This window comes from Felis catus, chromosome D4, assembly GCF_018350175.1.
Source record: "Felis catus isolate Fca126 chromosome D4, F.catus_Fca126_mat1.0, whole genome shotgun sequence".
In the NCBI taxonomy this organism is placed as follows: Eukaryota; Metazoa; Chordata; class Mammalia; order Carnivora; family Felidae; genus Felis; species Felis catus.
In genome coordinates, this window is record NC_058380.1 from 94,212,966 (window position 1) to 94,228,989 (window position 16,024).

The 16,024-nt window shown below is 63.1% G+C and overlaps 1 protein-coding gene across 12 annotated transcripts in view; it reads left to right on the forward strand.

Annotated features, from left to right (window-relative positions):
• Positions 1-16,024, forward strand: part of VAV2 (vav guanine nucleotide exchange factor 2) — a 169,722-nt gene that overhangs the window by 20,333 nt on the left and 133,365 nt on the right. For all 12 annotated transcript variants that reach the window (XM_045043733.1, XM_045043738.1, XM_045043735.1 and 9 more), the window contains exon 2: positions 12,454-12,570. In XM_045043733.1, coding sequence (XP_044899668.1) covers positions 12,454-12,570 — 117 coding nt within the window. The remainder of the gene's footprint in view (positions 1-12,453; positions 12,571-16,024) is intronic.

The window sequence follows — 16,024 nt, forward strand, 5'->3', positions numbered from 1 at the left end:
CAGAGCCCGACGCGGGGCTCGAACTCCTGGAACCGTGAGATCATGACCTGAGCCGAAGTTGGCCACCTGACCGCCTGGGCCCCCCTGGCAGGCGCCCCTCCACTGTTCTACCTTCTGTTTCTATGAATGGGGCTTTTCTGGGGCCTCACGGGAGCAGACCCTGTATCCTTGTCCTTTTACATCTGGCTGTTTCCATCGCGTCCTCCAGGCCAGCCTGTGTCAGGATCTCCTTCCTTTTTATTGTCATTTTTATTTCTCGTTTGAGAGGGAGAGTCGCAAGCAGGCTCTACTCTCAGCGCGGAGCCCGATGCGGGGCTCGATCCCATGACCCTGGGATCACGACCTGAGCCGAGATCACGAGTCGGTTGCTCAACCGACTGAGCCGCCCGGGCGCCCCAGGATCTCCTTCGCTTTGAAGGCCGGGTGCTGTTCCGTGGTGCGGCTGGCCCCCGTTTTGCTGGTCCGTCGCCCGTCGGTGGGCGGATGGCTTCCGCCTTCTGGCCACCGCGAACACAGCCGTGCGCTCCTTTGGGCCTCCGCGTTCGGTTCTTCGGAGAACGACCAGAGGTGGGATCGCGGGTCACGTGGCAATTCTGTTTTTAACGTTTTCTGGAGCTGCCGAACTGCTTTCCACAGCAGTTGTTGCCTACGCTTGTTGGTTTCCGTTTTGTAGCGTCCACCTAGTGGGAGTGAGCTGGGGTCTGGTTCCCTCCCCTGTCAAAGCTGCAGACCCCTCCCGCCCCCCGCCGGCTCTGCCTCCCCGAGCCCCAGGGGCTGCGGTCAGGCTCACTGGGTGGGGAAACCGAGGCTTTGAGCGGGGCAGAGACCTGTCCGCCGTCCCCAGCGAGCTGTGCGCCAAGAGTACGTGCGCCTCCAGTGACCTGCCCGCACTGGCTGACGGGGCGGCCGCGACGGGTCCGGGGAGACGACGCCCTGCCCCCGTGTGCCCTCTCCCCAGTGGCTGCAGTTCCTCTTGGAGGTCAACGGCTGGTCTCCGTGAGCCCATGAATGGGCAGCGGTCACGTGGGAACAGAAATGTCTTCCGCACGTGAATGGGGGGAGAAGTGACTTGGGAAGCCGCCTCTGAGACTTTGTGTCTAAAGGAAGGGCGTCCCTTGTGTGAGGGAGGCTGGGGGGTGGAGAGGAGGTGGGGGCGCCTGGTGTCAGCATCAGGAGTTGGACCCTCTCCCCGGCTTCTTCATGGAGGGGTGGCTCCCTGCGGGGCCCCTAATCTGGGCGATCAAGGCCGCGGGAAGACGCGGGGCGTGGGTGTTTGATCGAGGGAAGGATTGTGTCCCTAAGGGACCAGGGCTCCCGACGGGCGGAGACCCCACTGGAGGGTATTCAGAGGAGGGGGGCCTCAGCGCCGCCCCCGTGGGGACGTCCCCGGGCTCCCACCCCGGGCCTGACGGAGCCTCCTGCTTCCGGGGCAGGCGTCTGTTGTGGCGGCAGGACGCGGTGCCCCCTCCCCCCTCCCCCCTCCCCAGGCCAAGCTTGCGTGTCTGGTGCAGAAATGAAGCGCGTCTCGAAACAGAAAAAACCGTGTTTACGTCGGAGCCTCCACCTGCTGGGACTTCAGAAACATTTCCCCGAGTCCTCGTCCACCTGCAGACGTATTTGTGCCTGGTTTTGTTAGTCGTGACACAGACGCACCCACACCTGCACACACCCCCTGGTGCGCCCCGCCTGGCTGCACGTCCCACACGGGGGCTGTGGGGTCAGCAGCAGTGACGGGGGCACAGTAAGCGGTCAGCGGCCACTACTGCCTGACCTTCTGTTCCCAGACGAGGGCTGAGCCCCTCCCCCCGGAGCCTTCGGGGCCACTCTGAGCACCTGCTATGGGCTGCTGGGCGCTTGGGGTCCTTTCTGACATCTGGGGAGAGGTGGGTTTTTAAAAATTTTGGTTTAGTGTTTGTTTCTTTTTGAGACGGAGAGACAGGGCCCGAGTGGGGGAGGGGCAGAGAGAGGGAGACCCAGGATCTGAAGCGGGCTCCAGGCTCCGAGCTGTCAGCACAGAGCCGGACGCGGGGCTCAAAGCTGTGAACCACGAGATCATGACCTGAGCCAGGCGCCCTGGGGAGAGATGGCTCTTGAAAGGGCTTGTGGCACTTGCAGAGCGGGAGGCAGCCCAGAGAGGCCTGTCCCCAGTTTGGGCTCCTCGTAGACACCCACGGTGTCCCCCCCACGGTGACAGAGCTGACTCAGCAGCCTTGACTCTGGGTGGGGGGATGGGTGGACGGACGGGCTGTGTGTGTGTGTCTCTGGGGGAAAGTGGCAGTCCCTGGGGCTCCCCTCTCGTCTCTGACCCCCCCCCCCCGGGAGCCGTGGGGTCATAAGCGGACAGGACACTTTGCCCTTCTCGAGATGACGTGTGCCCCCTGGAGGAGGGATTCTCCACGAGCAACCGCGTGCTGTGTTGAGGGATGCTTCCTGCAGCACGGCTGGCATGGGCGAGGAGGACGTTTTGTGTCCCTCTGTGCTCGTGGCGGCCGGACCTCAAAGGTGCTTCGTGTGATGCACTGGGTTGCCGTGGGTGGGAGGTCACGTGCATGACCGGGCTGTAATGGGCAAGCGTGAGGGGCTCTTAGCTGCCCCCAGGTGGGCTGCGGCCCCTGGGTGAGAGGGTGGCTTTCACAGAGGGGGGACATCAAGGGGTGAGTTTTGGGGTGCTCAAGCTGGGCGCCCTCCCATAGCAACATGGAGGCAACCACTGGATGGGGGGCCTGGGGCCCCCGAGAAGTGCACTCAGCCTGGACTAGGGTCCTGGGGGCGGGAGGTCCCCGGGAGGGTGCGGCAGCAGGAAGGCTCCGATTTGAACCCGCATCTGTCTGCCTGAGAGCTGGCTGGGTCTGCCTGGGCCCCACACCTTGATGCAGCGGTGTCCGGGGCTGGACCAGGCACCGCGATGTTCAGAGGGAGGTGGCAGGGAGGAGGGTCTGCGGCCCACCTGGCTGAGAGCCTTTTTGGGGCCCTTGTCCCCAAAGAGCCCTGAGTCACAGCCGGAGGACGTGTCAGTGTGCCAGCCGAGCGGGGCCGTGGGGGGCCCCGCGGGCAGCGTGAGTGACGGAGGGCTGGGCGACAGCTAGAAGAAATGGGGATTCTTGCCTTAGGTTTTCCTCAAAGCCCACTTCATCCATCCATCCACGCCTCCCTCCACCCCACAGCCCTTCGCCAAGGACCCGAGGGCTCTGGCGTCTCTGGTTGTGCTGAGGTCACGTAGCAGGTGGTCCAGGGCCCGGGGACGGCCTCTGCCCGGCGGGCGGCCCGGGGCTGCCGTGAAAAATGAGTACACGCTGGGGGTTTACAGCCACAGAAACTCCCACTCTGCCAGCTCCAGAGCCCGGGACGCCGAGATCGGGTCTGGGCCGTGCTCCCTCCGTCCTTCCCGCCTCTCCCGGTGCCCCAGATAGATGCCCCTTGGCTCGGGTCAGTGTCCCTCCTGTCTCTGCCCTGTCCTCACACGGCCTCTCCTCTTCTTCCTGTGACTCTGCCGTGTCTCTTATAAAGGACACTTGCCGTTGGATTTAGCGCCTCCCCGACCCGGGAGCGTCTCACCTCGAGATCCTTAATTACATCTGCCTGGACCCTTTTGCCAAATAACATCATGTTCACTGATTCTAGAGGTCAGGACACAGGCATGTGTTTTTGGGGGTCGCCGTGCCACCCCGTACACTTGGTAAATAATGTTCTCAAGCCTCAGTCTCCTCATCTGTGAATTGGGGACCATGTCCGTGCTTCACGGCTCACGTTAACATCAGCGGAGCTGATTGGCCTAATGGCTCGAGCGGGCTCCCTGGTGTGGGGAACGCGGCTCGTCCCCGGTGGCGGCTGCTGTGGGTATCACCCTCTTTGACAGGGAAGGAAGCCGAGGCTCGGAGAGGTGAAGTGACAGGCCCCGTGTCCAGGCTGGGCTCCTGGCCGTGGGCCTCATGGAGCTCGTCGACCGCCCGGGGAAGGAGGTGAGGCTGCCTGATTGGGTGTGGACCCTGCCCCGTGGGTGACTGCTGCCCCCCATGGTTGGGGCTTTGTGTGCACCCCCAGAGCGGGGAGGGGCTCTCCAGGGGGCGCATCGGCAGGCCCCATCGGGGGCCCTACCTGGGGACATGGTGGGAGGGGTCTGTTTCAAAGGAAGGAGTCCTCAGAGCCCCCTCCCCCCGCACTCTGACTTTCCCCAAGTGCCCACTCTTGCCTCCCACCCCCACCACCCCCCAGAGAAGGGTTGACCATCGGGCAGCCGTCCGGGAAGGGTTTTGACACTTGGTGGCACACGTGGCTGGCGAGGGGCCTCGTCCTCGGCCCGTCCCCACCAGGCCATCCTCCCAGGGAAGGGCGGCGTCTGCCTTGGTTCAGGGCGTGGAGAAGCTTCTTGCCGCCCTCTTGTCCCGCCCTCTTGTCTCGGAAGCTGTTTTCCCCCAATGTTTTCAGCACAGCAGGAAGGGATAATGAGATTCGCTTGTTCAGCCGGGGGTGCGATAATCTGGTGCGTGCTGGCCATTAAGGGAGGCGTTTGGCTCTAATTTCCGCGGGCAACAGGAAAACACAAATAGCGGAGGCCGCTCTTCTAGAAGGAAGAAGACAGGGGGAGAGGGAGGTGGCAGGGGGACAGGCGCCATGTCGCAGAAGGCTTGCGAGCCGGCGGTGGTGGTCTGGGCCAGGCTGCAGGAGAGAGACGAGGGGCCGTGGATTTGGGGTGGGGGGCGGGGGCACCGCTCCAGGCAGCGGCTGAGCTAATCTCTCTGAGCCGGGCCTGCCTGGACCGGCCAGGCAGCGGGAGGGCAGGATTGGAACCTCCGGCCTTCAGAAGCCGGCTCAGGGAAGACGGTCGGCTGCACAGGGAAATCCTAGAAAAGCAATTTCCTGCTGGCTTTGTAGAAAACCTTTGGTTTGACCCTGACCTTGAAGTCTCCATAACACCGGCCACTCTTTATCCCTCCGGCTCACACAGGCCATTAGCCGGAGCGGCGGGTCTTTTGAGGACTGCCGGGAACAATTTCCATCCAGGTAGCGGACGGAAATCACAGATTCTTTTCTCAGACAGCTGTGGACCCCGGGGCAGGGCCCGCCATACAGAAGGCGCCTATTAAGTGTCCGCTCACTAGGTCTGAATGGGCCCCCGCTCTGCTGAGGCCTCCAAACTGGTACTCGTCCAGGATTGTTTTCCGCGGGGAGTTTACCCCCGAGCATTGACGAGCAGGTGCGTGGAGACCGGGACAGAGAGGTAGCACCTGGCAGCTGACGCTGGCCCCACGCAGCCCGGCTCTGCCTGCCCCCAGCACACCCCTTGTACTTCCTAACCTTTCAGAACCCGCTTCCCACAGCTCGGGGGCTGCAGACAGACTGGCGTGGCAGTTGGTGGGGAGCCCGGTGCGTTGGGTTTCGGGGGCTTAGTTTGTACGGGGGCCTGTTGACTTGCTAGGAGCCGGAGGTCCCCGGGACCAGGCACGTGCGGGAATCAGCCCCGAGAAAAGCCCGAGTTGAGCCCCGCACACGGCAGCCGACCCTCCCTGGTTAGACCTGGGCCCTCTCCCGGCCACCTGTTGGAGAAGGCGGTCCTCACGCCGTGTTTCCACCTCGGAACGGCGTGCGGCCCATGCTGAGAAGGGAGGCACACAGGACCCATGCCGGGCTCCGCGCAGTGCCTGGCAGGGGCCCCGCGGCTGTTTGTTGCTGGAGAAAGCGGAAATGCCACCTGACGGTGTTGCGGCCCATCTGCGTGTGAGATGCTTAGGAGGCTTGCCACACGGTGAATTGAAAGACGCTGCTGCCTTGTGTCCTTTCTATCCCTCTGGTTGGTGACAGGCTAGCGGCCGTGGGTCAGGCCCAGGCCTCGGCCCACCGCCGCTGCACAAAGGGGATGCCACCCCCACTCCCGGCGGGGAGCCCGGCCTGGCCCCAGTGCCTCCAGCAGCCCGGTGCGTGTGCAGCCCGGGAGGTGGCCTGAGTGGAGGCAGAGCTCCTGTTAAACCGAGCAGACGTAACCGAGCCCCAGATGCTGCACAGATAAGTCCCCGCTGGGCCTGCACTTTGCCTGCGTGGAGCCGGGACAGTCACCGCGGGCGGCTTCGGCCCCGGGCCGGCGAGGGAAGCCTCTCGGGGTTAATGCTAACTAGCTGCACGGGCTGCGCCCCCACATCTGACGTCCCGGGCCTCAGTGTCCCCATCTGAAATGGATGATAAGTGATCTCCGTCCCCAGAGTTGTTGGCACAGTGGACCCACACCGGCTGGCGCGGGGAGGCCCGCGGGCGGTACGGACGTGTGCAGGAGCAAGTGGTCAGGCCAGCCCCAAATTCCACCTGCCTGCTTGTTTTTGGAAGAGATGCTTCGGGAAGTGAGGGCTTCCCCCACGCAGTGGCACCTGCCCAGGGGGCCCCAGATGCCGCTAGAGCCTTCACGGGTCATGGCTGCTGGGGGGAAGCAGGGCCACTTTGGAATGCCAGCCCTCAGGACACCCACGCATGCTTCATAGTCACGTCTTCTTTCCTTCTTTCACTAGATAGTGAGCCCCCCGTGGGTCATTGACCCAGGTGTTTGGGACCCGCGGGGACACTTGGCCTCCGTTTCTATCCCCACGGGAATGCCTGACTAGCCTGTCACCTCAAGGCCACCTGTTCATGTACCCCAAGGGCCCCGAATTCGAAAGATCCATTCCAGCAAACTGCACCGATTAAATAGTAATGAAGCCATTTTAAAAGGTTTTTGGAATGAGCACGGCATAAATAAAACAGGAAATTAATTCATTTTCCCATTTTTTATTGATCAAAGACGCGTCAGCTGCCAGTCAGGGCGTCTGATCCGCAGGCCTCAGCAGCGTGGCCCCGGGCGGTCGGTGTCACTCCAGAGGGACGGCTTGTGATTTGTCATCGTGAGGGGCAGCTTTAGTGTCCCGTGTTGGGACATTTCAGGAACACTCCGCGATGCCCGTGGAAAGTCGAATACGGAGCCCCGCCCCCCCCGCCTCAGAAAGATGCAGGGATTTTGGAAGGAAATCTGTTGTGTTGATGAGGTTGACACACCCCATCTCCCGCGGGGGCTGTGCTGTCCCGGCTCTCTCCCGCCGTAGGGGGCGTGGGAGACAGTGCCGTGTATCTCCTCGTGGTCCCTCCGTCTTGACTGTGAGCCCAGAGCCTCAGACACACCACCCCCTGGAGGCCTTTGGCCTCCTCCCTCCCTCTCCTCCAACCTCTGGGCTGCAGCTTTGAGCAGTGAGAGGCCAGCAGAGGTGTGGACCAAGGGCCCGGGTCCGTCTGGGGTGTGGGTGCTCCCCAGCTCCAGGAGGGAGGTTGGCCCTGAGTGCAGATCACAGGGCCCTGGGTCGTGGGGGCCAGTCGTCTGCCTCCACTCTCCCCGGGCGTGGCGTCACAGGGGCTCTGGGATCAGGGACTTCAGGATGTCCCGAGGGAGGTGACCCCAGTGTCAGCTGGTCCCGGAAGTCAGAGGGCAGGATTTTCTCTCCGCCTTTTACAGATGGAGGAACAGGCACGGAGAGGACAGGTTGAGCTGGAACGGCCTGGCCGGGGCTGTCCCCACCAGAAGGGCCAGCTGCGGGTCAGGAGCTGGGCCGCCGTGTCCTGCCCCTGGTGGAGGGCTGGAACATGGGGAGTAGCCTCTCCGGTCAGGGACAACTTACAGGGGCCAAGGGAAGGTCAGGGGTCTCTGGGGAGCCCAACCTGGGGCTTTCCCGGTGGAGCCCCACGTCGGCCGAGCATCACCGTGGGGGGCAGCAGGGCCCCTGGCCTCCTGACCCAGCGGGCGAGGCGGTCATGGGGCTTCCCCTGACACAGGCCCTGCAGGAGGAGGTCAGGGGGCACCCGGAGGGGTGTTCTGTGAGCCTCACTTTGTCTGTCTGTGGAATGGGGTAATCACATCCCACGCCTTCCAGGGCCCCTGCAGGCGTCCAGTGGGTTTGTGCAGGGGGGCACGTCCGGTGCCCGGGTGCCGTGAGCTCCCTCCACGGAAACCCCTTTCAGACCGCACATCCCCGGCCGCAGCCTGCTGAACAAGAAGCTTTGCCTCTCTGGGCCTCAGTTTCCCCCCGTGCACCTGCCTCTCAGTGCTGAAGTACACGGGCAGCCCCTGAGGGACGTGGGGACGACACAGAGTCCCCGGCACTGGGCGTGCGTGGTGGACCTTGGGTGGATGCGAGTTCTGGGGGCAGGGTGTCCGATTTGAGATTCTAGCTCGCCTTCGAGGGGTCACAGGAGAGGCCACGGAGGTGTGAAGGCAGCCCCGCCCGGTGTCTCCTCCGTGTGTGGCAGGTGGTGTCTCCCCGATCAGCAGGTTGGTTTCAAAGCCACCAAAGAGAAGTGGCCATCGTGGGTCACACCGGGGGGCGCACGGAGGCCTCGAGGCTCAGATGCGGGGTCTTGGCTCTCACGGTCGACTCTGCCTCTCGTGCCCGGGATCCCCTCGCTGGGGCAGGCCTTCCGGGGGCTGAATGACAGCTGACAGTGGGCAGCAGGCCCTGCGAGGCTGGCGGAGGGCGGCTGGGCACGGAGCCTGGGCGTTCCGGCTAATCTGATCTCAGCCTGACGAGTAGGCGGGACGCAGGGGTCGGGAGTCCGCTGCGCAGGCGGCCCGCCTCTTGGCACGGTGGCCAGGGCCCTCCCTGTGGGCCGGGGTTGGGGGAGCAGCGGGCAGGGCAGTGCCCTAAGCAAACACAGCGGGGGCCTACTCGGCTCTGGGCCGCCTGTCACTTGTCACAGGGCCAGTTGTCCCGGGACAGACCCTTATTGTGGCCGCTAAGCAGGACTTCTGGGGCCGTGCGCTCGCCTCCAGATGCCAGGGAAGCTGTGTCTGGCCGTCCTTCGTCCAGGGCCTGGAGGGCCAAGCAAAGAGAAGAAGGCCACTCGCCCCTGAGGCCACAGGGACACGGCCAGCAGCCGGCCCTTCTCGGGCCTCAGGACAAGGATGGGCAGCTTCCGGCCTGGCACTGGCCGCTGTCTGGGCCCTCCCTCACCTGCCGTCGCTCAGCCTGTGGCTGGGATGTGCCGAGACGTTCCCTCCCCGTCTCGCCCTCGGGAGCCTCTTTCCCAGAGTCTGAAGCTGTCTGAGCGAGGGACCGTGAGCTTCCGGCTGTCCAGGCCTCGGCCGCCGCCCCTCCTGGGCCCAGGGCGCTGGGGAAGGAGAGGCCGGCCATCGGGCGATTGGACTGGGGCTGCAGAAACAGCAGCTGCCCCTGCTTGGTGGGAAGAGGGAGGAGCCACGAGTCCGGGCACGGGGCCGACCCGCCCTTGCCGCCCCTGTCCGTGGCCGATGAGGGGGGTGGAGTGACTGTGCCCCACTTGCTAAGCGCACTGGCCAAGAGGAAGCACCGGGACTCTCGGACACCCGTCCTCGCGAAGGACGTCCCTATCCCGGAGCAGATGTGGTTCCAGTCTTGGCTTGGGGGCCTCAGTTTCCTCTCCTGAGAAATGGGTGACTGATTGGAGGGAGGGGAGTGAGGGCATCATGGCAGAGCCGCAGAGCCGGGTGGACATAAGGGGAGGTCTCCGTGAAGGAGGCCCCCTCCTCCCGGTTCTGCCGTGTCCGTCTCTCTGGGGTCAGAACCTGCCTGTGTGCCTCAGTCTTCCCAGGGCCGGCCTTTCGTGGGCCCTGAGCGGCACCAGGCTCGCCGTGGAAGGCTGGGGCCCACGCGGCTGCGGTTGGGGAGGGGCCAGGCGGGCAGACGCTGTGCCCACAGGGCAAGGGGCGCCCGCCCGTCCTGAGCCCCGAAAGGAAGCCTGGCCTCGCCGGCTGCGATTATGGCGAGGAGCTGTGTAATTAACTCTAAAAATGGGAGGCTGAGGAAAGAGAGTGGACGCTTCGGGAAGATTGGCGTCAGGCGATGCTCAGACAGCAGCGGAGCCGGCCGAGGCCGCAGGGTGGGCGGGAGGGTCTGAGACCCGCGGGGACGAGCGGGTGCCAGCTGGGGTGGCGTGTTGGCGGCCACAAACCGGGGGGCTTAGGGCAGTGAAAGTGTATTTTCCCGGCCGAGCCGTGGGCCTGGCTCTCTCTCGGGTCCCCTCCCAGCTTCCGCGGTTTTGCTGGCCGTCGCGGTAAAATACAGGATGTACAAGATTTACCATTTTAACCATTGATATTTTATTTATTCATTTATTTGTTATTATTTTAAGGGAGAGAGCATGCAAGTGGGGGAGGGGCAGAGAGAGAGAGAGAGAGAGAGAGCGAGCGAGCGCGCGAGGGAGAGAGGCTCCCAAGCAGGCTCCATGCTGACGTGGGGCTTGATCCCACAACCCTGGGATCATGACCTGAGCCGAAATCAAGAGTAGGACACTCAACCGACTGAGTCCCCCAGGTGTCCCCATTTTAACCATTGTTTTAAATGTTTATTTTTGAGAGAGAGAGAGAGAGAGAGAGAGAGCAGGGGAGGGGCAGAGAGAGAGGGAGACACAGAATGCGAAGCAGGCTCCAGGCTCTGAGCTGTCAGCACAGAGCCCGACGGGGGCTCGAACTCACGAACCGCGAGATCATGACCTGAGCCGAAGTCGGCCGCTCAACCGACTGAGCCCCGCCAGGCGCCCCCGTTTTAACCGTCACGGTGTCACGGTGTCACCTGGCAAGACCTGTCATTTCCAGAACTCGTTCATCACCCCAAGCTACATCCGTCCCCGTGAGACACTGACTCCCTGTCCGCCCCGGCCGGCACCACCGTTCTTTCTGTGACTCCCTGTTCTGGGTGCTTCGTGTAAGTGGACTCCTAGCGTCCCTCCGTCCGAGTCTCGATGTTTCAGGAATGGCAGACAAGGCTGTCCACCCCAACAGCTATGGCTGTGCCACTTAGATTGATTGATTAGATTAGATTGATTAGAAAAAAATTAAAAATGTCGTTTCTCGGTCAGATTAACCTCATTTCAAGTGCTCAGGGGGCACATGTGTCTAGTGGCTGCCCTACTGGACGACACATACCTCGAACTTATCCATCCTTCCAGAAGGTTCTGTGGGGGCGTACTCTTGTAGGCTCATGGGGATGGAAGAGACGTGACCAGTAGCGTCAGGTCTGAGCCGGGATCGGGCCTCAGGCCAGAATGTGTTTTGCTGTTGGACGCATCTTGGTTGTCCTTTGTCTACTGAAGAAATGGGAGTCCGTGCCGTCCGCAGACCAGGGCGTGTGGGGTCCACGATGGTTCACGGACATGGACGCTGGTGCTGAGCTCGGGGAAGGGGGTCTCCTTGTCCTTAGGGGCACTCACATGTTTGGGGGTCCCGGGGTCATGTCTGCGGTTTGCTCTCGCACATTCAGAAAACACCGTACCCCCACACAGCCGGTGCGTCAGCATCGGCCGTGACCGGTGACCCACCCTGGCCAGGACAGGAGGAGCGGCCCAGGGTGGAGGGCGCCCGGGGTGGGTGCTAGGCCGGGGCGCCGCGTGCCTCGAGGGCATTCTCTGAGCAGCTGGTTCCCTAGGTCGGCCGTACCTTCTGATTCTGGCCCGTCCTTCCTTCCATCTGTCCCCGCGTCTGCGTTTCCGGGGGGCTGGCGCTGGCCCTGTGGTTCTTGCCGTGGAGCCCTCGGGCCCTTAGTGAATGGTTACTGGTGGGGACGACCGGTCTGAAGTTCCGGGCCCCTTCAGCCCGCACGTTGCTGTCCTTGCCTCTGACGCGCCCTTGCTGACTGGACTGGGTGGACCGACGGTCCTCGAACGGCATGGCTCACTCTGTGCCATCACCGTGCACGGCCCAGCCAGGCACGTCCTGTTCGGAAACCGGGCCACAGGAGCCGAAGCTGCTGTCCCTGGTCCTGTAAGTTGGAATCAGTGGACAGGACTCGAACCTGGGGCCAGAACAACTCCGGATGGTGCTCTCCAGGAGGCCCGGCCCGCAGCCCCCGTGTGTCCTTCACCAGCAGCTTCTCCACAGGGACCGCAGCCGGCCATCCCGTTCACCCCCAGCCCCAAACCTCCAGCCCCCGTCACTATGCCAGGCCCAGTGTCGCCGGGTCACCGGGTGGAGGAGGTGCCCCAGTGCTGATCGGGAACCCTGGCCCTGTGCGCCCCCAGCCTCCCACCGCGGCTGGCGTGTCCACTCCGGGGGTCCGCCACGGACGGCTTCCACGGACCGCTCCCGGCCTTTGGTTTCATCACATCTACGATAATTGGGGCGGGCCTGCGCCAGGGAAGACAGGTGTGTGTGCGTGTGCGTGTGCGTGCACGCGTGTGTGTATGTGAGGGGCGCACGTGTGCAGGTGCCCGTGTGTTCACGCGCTGGTTTGGCTGATTCGAGACCACATTTGCAGTCGCGATCGTCAGTGCTGGGTCCCCCTGGGCAGGGGGGCGGGACAAAGGGTCAGGAGTGGCCGGGGTGAGCCGGGGGCGCCTGTGACGTCTGGCCCAGCGGGGCAGCGGTGGTGAGGCCCCCCCCAGGGCAGGAATGCGCGTCCGGGCCGGCACCGCCGCTACCTTTACGCTCTTCTCACAGACCCTGGGGGCTCAGTGCTCTTGTCTTCTCTCCTCCAGTTCCTGTGTTTAAAGAACATCCGCACCTTCCTGAAAGTCTGCCACGATAAATTTGGACTACGAAACAGCGAGCTGTTTGACCCCTTCGACCTCTTCGATGTCCGAGACTTTGGGAAGGTGAGTGTCCGGGCACGGTGGCCGAGCGCCGGCTCTGTGCGGGGCGGCGGGGCGACGGGGTGACGGGACAGGCCTGCCTCCTCCGGGTCTCGCCGCACCCAGGGTGAGGTCAGGTGTCCGGAATCTGGGAGGGCAGAGGGAAGGCAGGGTGTGGACGAGGACACAGCCGGGGGCTGAGGTGCCTCCCTAGCCGGGGCACCTGACGTATACTTGCTCCCCCGAATCTCCACTCTTCACGGGAAGTCGGGCAGGTGTTACTGCCAGCCTGCCCGGGGGTCGCGTGAGATGCTGCAGGGGCACGTTTACTCGTGGAAAGATCTGTGGCGGTTACGCTCAATGCCAGCAGAGCAGCCTGGCTCTAAGCATGTGTTGGGCGAGGAGGGGGTGATGACCCGAACCCCCAGGGTTCCTGGAGGTGATCCTCGAGGCCTGGGCCAAACAGCTCAGAAGTCTCCCCGTGTTCTCAGAAGTGCCCTTTGTCAGCTGTCCTGCAGAAGCCCTGTTGGTGCGGGTGAGAAGGTACCTGGGGCTGGGCAGGTATGAAGGCTGGAGGCTGGCGGGGGGTTTCAGCTCGTTTGTGAGCTGGCTCCCTGGTGAGCCTGCCTTCATAGTGGCCAGAGACGTCACTCGCCATCTGAAAGCACATCCTTTTAAATGGCTGGAGTCGGGACCATGATACCGTTTGCTGGATGGAGGCCGAGGGCTTGAGGGAAGGCCTTGTTCTGTGCTGCCTGGAGTCGGGTGGCCCCCCGGCCCCGTGGGCTCTCAGAGGACGGCACCGGGGAGCTCTGCCCTCGGCTGCGCTGGCACGGGCTCTGTGAGACAGTCGCTTCCCAGACTGCCCAGGGAGCCACTTTCCACCTGCTGATGGGAAGTATCGGGAGATGTTTATTGCTTAATCTATCTGAGGACCATTATCGGGGACTTGGTGTTTGAGAAAATGTTCTGTGAATACATGATTTACGAAACGCAGGGAGAATTTTGTATTTGCAGTTACAAGCGCTGAGAAGTCCGTTCGAAGAGGAACCCTTCCTTGAGACGCGATGAAGTGTCAGATTACTGTCAGTAGCTAGGATTTTCCCATAAGCCACCTGGCCCGATGGTGTTCCGCCCCCCCCCCCCCCCCTTCCCTGGTTCTGAAATTCTCTAAGAAAGAGATTCAGGGACCGGCTCAAGAACCCATGTCTGTGTGATCAGCACCTCATAGAGGTTTCCGTTTCCCCTTGAACAGCTCCCTCAATTCCCTGTGCCCCGGGCCGCGTGTGCCCGAGCGCCAACCGAGGCTGGGGTGGGGCCAGGCAGGTTTCCTCTCCTAGAAGTGGGCTTCCCAGTCCGCGGGGCTGCTCTGCAGTGGATTGGATCTCCTCTCCCGTTCTCCTTTCTCCTGGGGAGCGGCAGTGCCCTGGGCTCTGGAAAGGGGCCTCCCGGACATACACCCACACTCTTCACCCGTGTGCACACTCACGCAGAGACACTGCTTTGCACTCACATGCTTTCATATGCACTCGTGCATACACACTCGGGATCACACACACACACACACACACACACACTGAAGCACACAACCGGTCTTTAAAATAACCATATGGAGAAAAAGACGGGATAAACCTTGGCCAAGTTCGTTTCTTGGCGAATAGTTAAAATGCAAATGACCCAGGCTGCAATTCCGTTTTGCTTTTGATTTGCCACAGCTGAATGCAGTGATGTAAGGCGCACATAAATTCGGATCAAACTCTCATCCTGCGACTCGCCAGCCGTGTGGCCACGCGGTTTGCCGGGGGGGCGCCCCTCGCGCTCATCGACGGTTCCAGGGAGGCGGCTTGGCTCCAAGGTGGACGTGCCAGGTCCACCCAGAGGGGCCGCGAGGACGCCGCTTCCGAGCTGGCCTCCGGTCCGCCCACGTGCGCTGTGACGGTCACTGGCGATGCTTCGCCACACCGTGGCATCTGCTGTGGGGAGCCAGGCGTGGTGTGGAGGTGGTGTGATGGCCCAGACCCGGGCGCTGAGCTGTGTGCAGGGGGCGGGGGGGGGGCCTCGGTTCCTGCCCTGCACTGACGACCCTTTGCTCCAGGAGGGGCAGGGCTCGGGCGGAGCTCCCCCATCCTGCCTCTGCTTTCTGTGTGTGACCCTCGAGTCAGACCGCTTGAAAATCTCGCCCTGCTTACTGGCTCGACCACTGGGCAGGTGACACGGTGCCTCTGACCTCGGTTTGCCTGGCTATGCAGGCCGCGTGGCACCCAGCCGTCAGTAGCTGCTCCTGAAACGGCGGGCGTGTGTCGTGGTCCAGCCCCCCGCCCGCGGGTCTGGCCAGGACAGAACCAGAGCCTCACAGATCAGCAGCAGATCTCCTACTTTCTCCCTTGTTATTTTTACTCGTAAAGACGTAAGTGTGCGTCTTTGGAAGACGGGGCTGCATGGCTAAGTGCACAGAGTCTGCACCCTCGCGGGCTGTGTTTGAGTCCAGTGAGCGGCTGTGCCCGGGTCACTCAATTTCTCCAAGCCCTCCCCCCCCCCCCCCCCCCCCCCCCAGTAAGGTCTGTTGAGCAGAAAGTAGAATTGGGTTTGTGGAGTGCTGACACCCGGCACCCGTCCCGGGCAGCTCGCCCTTGTTTTCACCTCCCTTCTCCTCGTTCCTCTGGCCCCTTGTTGGCTGCGTGGGAGCGTGGGAGGTACGTGGGGCTCCGGGCAGAGCCTGGCCTGCCCCTTCTGCCCGCTATGCCTCTGGCCAAGCGTCCTCCTTACGGGTCTCCTGCCCTGCACGTGATTCTCATCGAGGGACACCTGTGAGTGGGTAGCAGCACTTCCAAGCTGGGGGCCAGTGGAGGCTTGGGCCTCTGGGTCGTGGTCTCCCCGTAGCGGCCCTGGCCTCTCCTGGTGTCCAGGGAGGGGGATACCCTGGAAGAATAAATCGCCAGCAAAGCCCCAGCGCCTGCGGCCTGCTTTGCTTGGTGCACGGACACGCGGGGACTCTCCCGCTCCTGGACCGTGGCACTGGGCAGGGCAGGGCAGGGCAGGGCGCAGCAGCAGGCAGACTGGGCCCCCCGGGCTGGTGATGATACGGAGCTGGTCTGGTTTCTCATTCACTGCTTTCTGAGATGGGCCTGGGAAGGTTCTTGCACAGACAGAGTCCCTGGGCACAGAGACACAGCCAAGTTTCTATGCGTCTCTTCAGAGACAGCTACTGAGATTTCCCATGGGCCTGGATTCGCCTTTTGGCCTCCGGGAGCCCAGCCAGGACACCACGGCTCTTCCAGATGGGCCTGGTGGCCATCATTGACGTCAGACCGTGAAGATGTGACCGCATGCTCTGCCCTCCCTCTGGCCCCCCGAGGTTGGCCCTGGAGTGATGAGAGTCCCAGCCAGCAGGGAGGCAGCGTCTGTCCCACTACCGAGCACCGAGCTCTGTAGGATCAGAACCGACTCGTCGTCTCCTGGGCGGGTGAGGCCAGCGGGG